The sequence below is a fragment of the Arachis ipaensis genome, chromosome B03, assembly GCF_000816755.2.
Source record: "Arachis ipaensis cultivar K30076 chromosome B03, Araip1.1, whole genome shotgun sequence".
Classification (NCBI taxonomy): Eukaryota; Viridiplantae; Streptophyta; class Magnoliopsida; order Fabales; family Fabaceae; genus Arachis; species Arachis ipaensis.
Window position 1 is genome coordinate 21,385,011 of NC_029787.2, and position 11,475 is coordinate 21,396,485.

General features: G+C 32.3%; 2 protein-coding genes across 9 annotated transcripts; both read left to right on the plus strand.

Annotated features, from left to right (window-relative positions):
• LOC107629872 (pentatricopeptide repeat-containing protein At2g20710, mitochondrial-like) lies at window positions 216–3,436 on the plus strand. 8 transcript variants are annotated; one of them, XM_021118383.1, is made up of 6 exons: window positions 223–818; window positions 1,092–1,312; window positions 1,585–1,878; window positions 1,979–2,838; window positions 3,026–3,156; window positions 3,269–3,435. In XM_021118383.1, the coding sequence occupies exon 4, from the start codon at window positions 2,020–2,022 to the stop codon at window positions 2,836–2,838; it is 819 nt and encodes a 272-aa protein (XP_020974042.1). In that variant the 5' UTR covers window positions 223–818; window positions 1,092–1,312; window positions 1,585–1,878; window positions 1,979–2,019; the 3' UTR covers window positions 3,026–3,156; window positions 3,269–3,435. The 8 variants fall into 8 exon arrangements, with proteins under 8 accessions (XP_020974045.1, XP_020974038.1, XP_020974042.1 ...); XM_021118384.1 differs by having other exon boundaries at window positions 1,585–1,641; XM_021118378.1 differs by having other exon boundaries at window positions 1,585–2,838; window positions 3,269–3,436.
• LOC107632629 (uncharacterized mitochondrial protein AtMg00820-like) lies at window positions 7,377–7,778 on the plus strand. Its single transcript, XM_016336298.1, has one exon. The coding sequence runs from the start codon at window positions 7,377–7,379 to the stop codon at window positions 7,776–7,778; it is 402 nt and encodes a 133-aa protein (XP_016191784.1).

Below are 11,475 nucleotides of genomic sequence, written 5' to 3' on the forward strand. Positions count from 1 at the left end.
ATAAAATTTACATATAATAAAAAATACAAATTTAAAAATAATAATGATTTCTTCTATTATTTTATAAGTTTCTTCATTTCAATTTTCAAAGGATTATTTTCTTGTATTAGAACTAAGCAATCTAATTATATTATTTAGATGCACAAATCAAATTCGGTCAGGTGAGGTCAGTATATATATTAATCAAACAGAGGATTATGTATGTAAATTTGAAAATGTAGTGTGAGAGTAATATACTTACTTTGGGAGCAGGGGAGTACGACATATCAATTTGGGAGGAGCCACCTCAAATAGTGGGAATGGAGTTACTGTGTGATACACCAGCAATTAGAATGAAATCTCCTGCGTCTTGGCTGTGCATAAGATGATGGCTAATTGAGCTTTGGCATTTTTTGCTGTTTCCTTTGGGCCTTTTGGACTTTGGCCATTTTTTTAACCAAAAGAAATGCAAAAACAAAATAACTAGCAGCTGAGGTAGAGGACTCTTTAGTCTTTTTCCCTCCCTTTTATCCGAGGCAGGGTTTTAGGTTGGGGTTTTAAGCTGAACAATTTGCAGAAGAAGAATAATGAATCTGTTTCTGAAGAAATGGAACCTGTTCAGCACCCGTTCTTGGGTGGTTCAGAGGGCTATGCTGCACAACTCTCAAGCCCCAAGCGATTCCCTTTTCCTTCGAATATCGAGAGCCGGACAACCCAACATTTCCATGAACTGTATTCTGGATCAATGGGTCCAAGAGGGCGGACACGTCAGGCATTTCGAGCTCCAGTTCTTCATCAAGCAGCTTAGGTCTCATCGCCGCTTCAACCATGCCCTTCAGGTTAGTTTAATTTGTTTTTAATAAATCGAAAATCTGAACATTTTCATTTATGAATCTCTGAATATATTTTGAGTTTTATTGGAGGCGAGAAGGATTTAATTTTCATTAATTAATATACCTAAAGGACATGAGTTCCTTCAGATTGGGTTGGAACTAACTATTTGAATGGTTAAGTGCCTGGTTTTTGTTTTTATTGAAAATGAGTACATGATTAGATGACATTGTGGAAGAGTTTTAGATTTATTTTTTTGATCCGGTATAATTCTTGGGCAGAAAAGTCTTAGATTAATATTGTGGCACATCCCAAAAGAGTCCTTATCAGAGTCTCTCCTGAAAGCTCGACCGCACCTAAGTCACATCATGAAGGTAGTTCCTACATCCTCGGAAGATTTGGATCACTTTATGTTGACAACCCTTGATCCAGCATCATCTCGCACCCTAAGAACTTGGAGTTCGCTCTTTAGCTTGTCATCAACAATGGACAAGAGTACCAAGTATGGTTTCCTAAGTTATGTTAAAACAAATGTCCTACTTATTTAAGTAGGATCAAACAATTTGATTTGATATATACATATATTACTGAAATTATGGGCAATTCCTACTGCAGGCAAACTATTTAGAACAAACACTACTATAAATGGTTAAGGGCTAACATTTCTCTGTCATATTCTAAATTTTGCTAGGATTGTGCTCATCTAGAGCATTTGGTTGGTATGAATTGTCTTTAGGACCAATAATGATTTGATCATTTTTATTTTTGTATCAGGTATTAGAATGGATGGGCGATGAAAGGAAACATCATTTGACATCTGGAGACATAGCTGTACGTCTTGACTTGATAGCAAAAGTTCATGGCTTAGGTCCAGCAGATAAATACTTTAATTGCATTTCAGATTCTGTAAAAGATTTCAAGGTCTATAGTGCTCTTTTGAATTGCTATACACAACATAACTCTGTGGAGAAAGCAGAGGCTACCATGCATAAACTAAAATAGTATGCTTGTAAGCATACAATAGATTTGGTATTGAGTTATAATGCTCTGTTAAAGCTCTATGTTCGAGTAAGTGAATATGACAAATTCGATAGTTTGATGAGAGAAATGTTATCCAAGGACATGTACGACTCTGTGTCGCTTAATACTCGGCTGAATGCGTATGCAGTCGTTAAAGACTTAGATGGGCTGGAGAGCTTACTATTGCGGATGGAAGCTGATCCTAAGGCAACTATTGACTGGATAACATACTCTATTGCAGCAAAGGCTTATATTCAGGCTGGCCAACATGAGAAAGCATATGCAATGCTGAGGAAATCAGAGGACCTGATTGAACCCAAGAGGAGGAGGGCTGCCTATGGATCTCTTCTAACTATGTACGGCTCCATGGGGAAAAAGGAAGATGTTTATCGTATTTGGGATATGTGCAAAAGGTTAAACAGACCCTGCAACGCGAATTACATCTCTATGCTGACCGCATTAGCTAGGCTTAATGATGTTGATGGAGCTGAGAGGATTTTCGAGGAATGGGAGTCTGGAAATACATGCTTCGACATCAGGATCCCGAATGTGATGATGAGTGCATATTGTAAGAATGGTCTGGTGGAAAAAGCTGAAGCATTCATTGATAGGCTTTCAAAGAGTCGCAATGAATTAGGCGGTAGTATATGGGATCGATTGGCACATGGCTATTACAGGAACAATGATATGGATAATGCTATTCAAACAATGAAGAAAGCGATTTTGGGAGGTCAACCTGGATCAACATGGAAGCCGTATCGATTTACTTTGGCTACATGTATTGATTACCTTAAGGACAAGGGAGATTTGGAGGGGGCATCAGAAATTCTTAGGCTATGTCTTGAACGAGGTTATTTTTCTACTGCAATACATGATAGATTATCAAGCTATGTGCATGGAAAAACACCAGAAACAAAGGCGATAAATCTGATGGAAGAATATTATCATCCAAATAATGAACTTTTTCCAGATGGAGAGAAGCAACATGAAATTCAACTCCATGAATAGGTCAGCTACTGTATTACATGAAATTTCCCCTTTCTTCTGGAAAACTGAAATAATTGATATATATTTAATCAATGATTACCATTTGATTTTAGAAGTATCTTAATCCTTTTTATTATTTTTTAAATTTTTACATTCGTACACGTTCAATGCTTATAATTATGACAGCGAGTATGTTTTGATTTGTCAGTTATTTGAAAATTGGTCAAGCGTATATCTATTCTTGCTTGGGTGGTGTTTGTGATTCTTTTTTTCCAAAAAAGAACGTTTAAATTTACGGGAAACATGCCAAAGCAATTCAGCCTGCCAAATAATTAGAAGGTAGGTAGTTGTTTTTTAGATGGTTTCCTCATTAAACATCGTCACAAGAAGCGGAATATGCAATCAGGGAGGTGTTTTCTTGTTCTTTTACACGGGTTGTTTTCTTCTTCAGGCTAATGGTTAAACTGGTCCTGAAAGCTTCCTCGACTCGATTTGATCCTTTTGTTGACATGTAACTGATAACTATTGATGTGTGAGATGAAGTTTGTGGCGAATGCTTACAAAAAGTAGTACAGTTCGAACTCTAAAATGGTAAAACCTAAATTCTAAACTTTAAAATCTATATTTTAAATTTTAAATTTTAAATATGAGTCATTGACGTGAAATGTAATAGAGTTGAGATTTGTTTAAGAGGTAAATACTAATTCAGTACTCGAAAAATTCAGATACGGATAAAATGATACTAGAAAGATGTTATCAATAAAAAGACTTTTAAAAAAAGATTAATTTTGATCAAAGTGGCTAACCTTCAATTGAGTTACCTGTACTTAAGGTTAAATGCTTATGTGTCAATTAATTATCATAATTACAAAAGTTATCCATACTTTTAATTTTACAATTTTAAAAACACCCAAATTTTAATTTTCTAAAAAATCCCAATTCCCTTCCTTTGTGAAACTCTTATCTCTTCCTCATCATCGTCCACCAATGTTTTCTTCTCTAATAAACTCCTGATTAACATTCTCTTCTCTAATAAACTCCTGATTAACATTCACCACCGCCTTTACCTTGCTCATCCTTCTTTTTCGGTTTTTCCGACCAATCTCCAATTCTTCCTCCTTCCTCCTTTTTCTCTCTCTTCAACGCTGTACAAGTGGAACAAGGAACATATGTAACAGTGCTCTCAATCTCGATAGATAATAAGTTGTCAAATTTCTAATAGTAAAAGTAAAAGTACTAGAAAAAAATATCTCTTTTAAGAAATTATAATTTATATATTTTTAAATTTTTTTTAATTTTTTTCACATAATAATAAATAAAAAAGTACTTTTATATTGTTGATTTTTACATAAAATTTTAAACATAAAATTATTTTTACTTTTTAAAAAATCTTTTAAAAAATGATAAATTATATTTTTTGTCCTTGAAATTTAGCAAAAATTTTAAAAATATCCCTAAATTTTATTTTGTTTCAATTTTGTCCTAAAAATTTTCGATTTGCATCGAATATACCCATGATAGCTAAGTTTTCAAAAAAATTTAAGACCAATCCAAAAAAAATGCATGAAAATTATGCTTTTGTTGAAGGTTGTTCTTATGAAATTGTTGTTGAATTGGTTCTAAATTTTTTAAAAAATTAGCGGGCTAGGGCCCAGAGGTATAGTTGATGCAAATCAAAAACTTCTGAGACAAAATTGAAACAAAATAAAATTTAAGAGTATTTTTTAAACTTTTGCCAAATTTCAGGAACAAAAAATATATTTTACCCTTTAAAAAAAGATAATTTAAAAATTTTTTTAGAAGTTCACCCAAACAAATCTTAAGACCATAGTTACCAAAAGCTTATCGGATGCAATTTGTTACTTTTTTGTGATTAAATTTACGATTATTTATTTAGAGAAAATTTAATACATGGAGCTGGAAATTTTGTTAGTAAATAGCCAACTAGGTAAAAAAGAGAAGGCAAAAATTCATGCAGTCAGTTTTACATAAAATTATTTTTGAATTGCTGATATGTGTTATTATTTAGTTTGAAAAAAAAATCGATTTATTGTATACAATGTTTAATTTAAAAAATCAATTTAAGTTGGATTAAACAATTTTTTTATTCTCTTCTATTAAACCATTCTTTTACCTTAGCCTATGACAACAATAAAGAAGTCTCACGGCCCACAAATTCAGTCCAACAGAATATACAAATTCAGTTATAATTTTAGTCTTTATTATTATCTTATCTTTATTTATCCTTATCTTATCTTTATTTGCTTTTATTTTTCATAGGCCAATGCTCTATATATATTTAGTTTTATCTTTATAGTTCATTTTTTCAATCAATCAACAATCAATAAAATTTCTTCATCTTTTCTTTTCTTTCTTTATTCTTTCACAATTTTATTATCTTTACATACTCTTTATGTACTCTTTTCGTTTTATTATGATATAAGAGCTCCTCTTGAGCTTTGCTGACATCCATGATAAACCAACCAATTCAGATCCTAAAACCCCTTCAACATCCCCTCCCACTATGAAGAATCAACCTCCCTACTCTGTCCTAGGTCAAGGAAAAATGGCACACGAGCAACTTCATGAGGAGCCTCTTTTGGACCTCTCGTCAGCCCATTACTTTTCTTTCATGACACTTTCTTCCAATGAAGAAACTCATCCTTCGAACCAACTTGAGCTTTTGTCAAGTCCAACTACTCGTTATCTTTGTTCTTTCAATACTTTTTCTATTGTTAACAATTTTTCAAATCGAGATTCATTTTTGAATACTTGGATCATTGATTTTGACGTCACAGATCACATTGTATCAAATTTGTCTTGGTTTATTTCTTACATACAAATTTCTCCTATTATTGTTTATTTACCAAATAGTTCTCAAATTACGGTTTTTTATAAAGGCATTGTTCAATTTTCACCATCCTTGATTCTTCATGATATTCTTTACTTACCTCATTTCAACTTTAATATTATCTCTGTCTAAAAAATTACTTGAGCACTCATATATGAACTCACTTTTTCATCTTCTTCTTGCACTCTACAGAACAACAATTTGGGGACGATTGATTTGGGCAGAATGAGAGAGGGATTATATGTCTTTGAATCCAATTTCGATAAAAATTCATCCACTACACACTCCATAAATTTCATCCAATCTCCACCCATTACACCTTCAAATATATGGCATTTTCGTTTAGGACACCTTTTTGGACAAAGACTTAATCATTTATATAAAGATTTTTCTTTTATCTTTATGCATCATGACGAGGCTTGTGATATTTATCATCTTTCTAAACAAAAGAAACTTTCATTTTCTCAAAGTTTTAACAAAGTCAATTCAAATTTTGATTTATTACATTTTGATATTTGGGGTCCGTTTTGACAAAATTCTATTCATAATCATAAATATTTTTTTACTATTGTTGATGATTTTAGCCGCTTTACATGAGTTATTTTATTAAAATCAAAAGAAGTATAAAATCATGTAAAAAAATTTATTACCTTAGTTGAAACACAATTCAACTCTAAAGTCAAAACTATTCGTTTCGATAATGGACCGGAATTTATTTTACATGATTTTTATGCTTCAAATGGCATTATTCATCAACGTAGTTGTGTTGAAACTCCTCAACAAAATAGAAGGGTAGAACGCAAGCATAAACATATTTTTAATATAGCTCATGTTCTTATGTTTCAATCTAATTTACCATCATCTTTTTGGTTTTATGCTGTTAAACATGCTATTTTTTTACTTAATAGAGTTCCATCATCCGCAATTAATTTTAAAACACCATTTGAAATTTTATTCAATCATCCACCAAATTATTATGACCTTAAAGTTTTTGGATGCTTATGTTTTGTTTCTACCCTAATGGCAAACAGATCAAAATTTGATCCAAGAGCCAAAAAGGCTGTGTTTATTGGCTTTCAACATGGTTTTAAAGGATATATTGTTTATGTTTTAGAAGATAAAAGAATTGAAATTTCCAGAAATGTAATTTTTTATGAAATAATCTTGCCCTTACTCACTAAAAATGTCCAATTTCATACACTCAACCCAACATTGCCAAACACACATTCTCAAAAACAAGATTCAGTTAGTCTTCCAATTGAATCCTCACCTATACCCATTGACCCAACTCCATCTAATTTTTTATTTTCTCCAACAACCTCTCCTTCTTCCTCACTATCGTTTCCTAATCAAGTTGAACCCATGACCACCGAATCACTTTCAACACACATCCATCTCTCCTTCTGCACTAGATACCGGTCCACCATCACCTCCTCATCCCCCGTCACCTTCTTCACCACCTGAGCAATCCCATCCTTGTCATTCCGACCGGCCGCACCGACCTCCAGCATATCTCTCTGACTACTTGTGTAATTCCTCTCTCATCTCTACAAATCAATCTCCCTCAAAGTACAAGTATCTTTTATCTTCAGTTATGTCTTTTTCTTCTCTTTCATCTTCACATAAAAAGTTTCTTTCATCTCTACATTCTGACGTTGAGGCAAAGTCTTTTAAGGACGCTAATCAACACTCTAATTAGCGTAGTGCTATGAAAGATGAGCTGGATGCTCTTGAGCTGAACAAAACTTGGCATCTTGTTGATTGTCCTGTAGGCGTTAAGTTGGTTGGCTGTAAATGGGTCTATCGCATCAAACGCAAGCCTGATAGTTCAGTTGATCAATATAAAGCACGCCTTGTGGCTAAAGGATTCACTCAGACTGAAGGTGTTGATTTCTTAGAAACTTTCTCCCCTGTTGTCAAGCCTGCCACCATCAGATTAGTTTTGGCATTGGCCTCTATAAATCATTGGCCCATACATCAGTTGGATGTTAATAATGCTTTCTTACATGGGGATCTTTATGAGAATGTTTATATGACTCTGCCACCCGTATTTACATCTCCTCGACTGAATCAATGCTGCAAGCTACTAAAGTCATTGTATGGTTTATGACAATCTAGTCGTATGTGGTATGACAAACTTTCTCATCTTTTACTATCTCATTGATATCAGCAGACCTTATTTGATTATAGTCTATTTGTTAAATTCGCCGGTGCTCAAATTTCTATCCTTCTAGTCTATGTTGACAACATTATTCTCACTAGTAATTCTATTTCTGAACTTGCTGCCATTAAATCTATTTTGCACCAACACTTCTGAATTAAAGACTTGGACCCATTAAAATATTTTTTAGGTATTGAGGTTGCTCAATCAGTGAAGAAAATTTGCTTATCTCAGAAAAAATATTGTCTTGATCTTTTGGAGGATTCTGGTTTATTAGGTGCTAAGCCTGCCTCTGTTCCAATGGATAGTACCACAAGACTATATCAAGGCAAAAGTCCCCTGCTATCTGACCCATTTGTATATCACCGTTTGGTTGGGCATCTTATCTATCTCATCACTACTCGACCGAATATCATGTATGTCACTCAACAATTAAGTTAATTTATGACATTTCCTACTGCATTTCATCTTCAAGCTACTAAGCATGTGTTATGATATTTGAAAACTAGCCCCGACAAAGGACTTTTTTTTAAGAGAATCAGAAATTCAGCTTCTCGGCTTCAGTGACTTTGATTGGGCCAGATGTCCTGACACTCGACGATCTTTAACAGGTTATTGTTTCTTTTTAGGCAGTTCTTTAGTCTCTTGGAAGACCAAGAAACAAACTACCGTTGTCCGCTCATCCACTGAAGCAGAATATCGTGCACTTGCTAACACAACTTGTGAACTTCAATGGATACTAAAAGTGTTGCTATTTTTACGCATCTCTCCTATCCGCCCACCAGTTTTATATTGTGATAATCAGAGTGCTCTTCATATTGCTGCTAACCCGGTTTTTCATGAACGGACCAAACATTTAGAGGTTGATTGTCACTTGGTTCGACAAAAAGCTCAAACTAGAGTGATGAAACTTCTCCGTATTCCCTCTTCTGGACAGCTAGCTAGCTGACATTTTCACCAAGCCTTTGTCTTCTCAACACTTCCATCTTAATTTGAATAAGTTTGGTGTTCTTGACATCTTTCATCCTCCAGCTTACGGGGGCGTATTAAACCACTCTTCTACCTTAGCCTATAACAACAATAAAGAAGTCTCACGGCCCACAAATTCAGCCTAACAGAATATACAAATTCAGTTATAATTTAAGTCTTAATTATTAGAGAAAATTTCACTCCCCTCCCCTATGAGATGCTAAAATGACACTCCCCTCCCCTCTATTTTATAAATATACATTTTTCTCTCTTCTAACTTTTAAAAAACCTTTTTTAATTCATTTTAAACTTTTTGTGTTAACTAATGTTAACTTTATCCATTTTTTAAGAAAAAATAAATTATTGTTTTAAAAAATACCCATTAACAAAAATTATTTTTTTAAAGAATAATTTATTTTTTTTAAAAAATGGATAAAGTTAATATTAGTTAACATAAAAAATTTAAAATGAATTAAAGAGGAGGTTTTTTAAAAGTTAGAAGGGAAGAGAATGTACATTTATAAAATAGAGGAGAGGGGAGTGTCATTTTAGTATTTCGCAGGGGAGAGAAGTAAAATTTTCTCTAATTATTATCTTATCTTTATTTTTTTTTTGGAATTAAAACACGCTCAACACAGCACAGTGGAGCAACTAGAGTCAAGAACATAAGTAAATCTCAAATTACAAACATTACTAACAATCCCAAGAGTGGTATCAACCTCTCGTCATCTTCGGTATTGCCATCAACAACTAAAGGGAGCACCACCAAGCCACTCGTCAGAGAACATGAAGGACTTGTTGATTATTTTGACGACTCCTGAGCCATGATTATTGAAAACTCGATCATTCCTCAGCCATGATTATCTTATCTTTATTTGCTTTTATCTTTCATAGGCCAATGTTCTATATATATATTTAGTTTTACCTTCATAGTTCATTTTTTTAATCAATCAACAATCAATAAAATTTCTTCATCTTTTCTTTTCTTTCCTTATTCTTTCACAATTTTATTATTTTTGCATACTCTTTATGTACTCTTTCCGTTTTATTATCTTTTTTGTTACGCTCTTAAAATTCATTCACTTCTAATTTTTTAGAACTAATCTCAAATTTTTAATTGGGGATGTTCTTCTTATTCATATTTCTTAATCAAATTTCTTATTTCAAAGGTATTCTTTAATTCTTGTTTTTATTTAATTTTCTATGAAGGATGAAAATCATTTAATAAATACATAACTGTTCATCTCATCTCACCATTTGATGTTTAGGATGAAATTGGGTGGATGTTGACAACAAATTTTAGGAATTTTACGGTTCAAATATTTGTCTAGGATCAACACAGAGATTAATTGTGTTACCGTTACTTTCCATATTCAAGTCATTATAGGTAAAATTAGTTTCTTTATCCTAAAAATATTATTTCAAGAGTTATGTGTTTTTTTTTATAAATAATTTGTGATCCTTCCATGTGAATCCTAATTTTTTTTTTTTCTTTTTTGATTTCTAATTTTTCCTCCTTTGCTGTCATTCCTATACACATATAAAGATGTGAGTTTTGTTTTTTTTAAAATACCAATCTTTATTTTTCAAACAATCTATATATCTATATTTCACGAGAATTAAATAAATAAAAGTAAAAGATATATTTGAAGAAAGAAATTTGGTTAAAAAGGAAGAAGAAGAAAAAGAACGTACCAAATTTATCATTTAGGGATAATACGCAGAAAAAATTAAAACAAAAAATTAAAAAGGTGAACTATGAAACACTTTTGGAGCAAAGTAATCAAAGTATAATATTAATAGACTTAGATATAAAATTATTTGCTTATTTACTTAATAGTTTAATTTTTTGAGAAAAAAAAAAAGTAATTCATGAAATATGATATCCAAAATACTTATGAGTAAGAATTTTAGATTCTAGAGTTTGATACTTAACTCCAATATGTTTGAATAAAAGTTAAATTTATATCCGTCTATATAACTACTAAATATTAAGTAAAGATGTTGTAGAAATATATACAAATGAAGGAGTGGATTATGAAACTGGTGATTGTTGATGATTATACTCTTATCCATTATTCTTTGTCTTTATGTATAATCAACAATTTCGAAAAAGACATCTTTTCCTTTTAAGTCCTCACACATTTGGGACAGAACTTATTTGGAAATATCACTTCATGTAAATCCAAATCGACCTTTCAATCTGAGCTGGAAGGATAAGGAATGCTTTGGATTAAACTTGAACGACTTTGAAGCATTAGGGCCAGAAGTCACTATCATGTTTATTAAAAAATCGTACAAAGCATCCTTCTGTTGCATCAAGAAATCATGGCATAGTCCCCACCACACTATATTATAGCAAAGCTTTCTTAGTCCTGATGAAATTGATTAAGCGTGATAATCAAAGTGTTCTAGGAAAAGATCTATGATGATGTGATATAAAGTTCTTACCCCATATAACCATTAACTAATTTAGGATTCACAAACATTGCCACCACTTTAGAATTTCAATTCATCGTTTAGACGAATGACACCAATTTGGTGGTGACCCTTAAACTTTTTCTGGTCGCAGTTGTTTTCTTAGACAGCGACCAACCCAAAAAAAATTTTACAAAAAAAAAATATATATATATATATAATAAAATTTAAGTATAGATATATTTTTTTTATTTCTCAT

Coding starts and splice junctions, on each gene's coding strand:
- LOC107629872 (XM_021118379.1), top strand. CDS start 1,909: ATGAGAGAAATGTTATCCAAGGACATGTACGACTCTGTGTCGCTTAAT.
- LOC107632629 (XM_016336298.1), top strand. CDS start 7,377: ATGAAAGATGAGCTGGATGCTCTTGAGCTGAACAAAACTTGGCATCTT.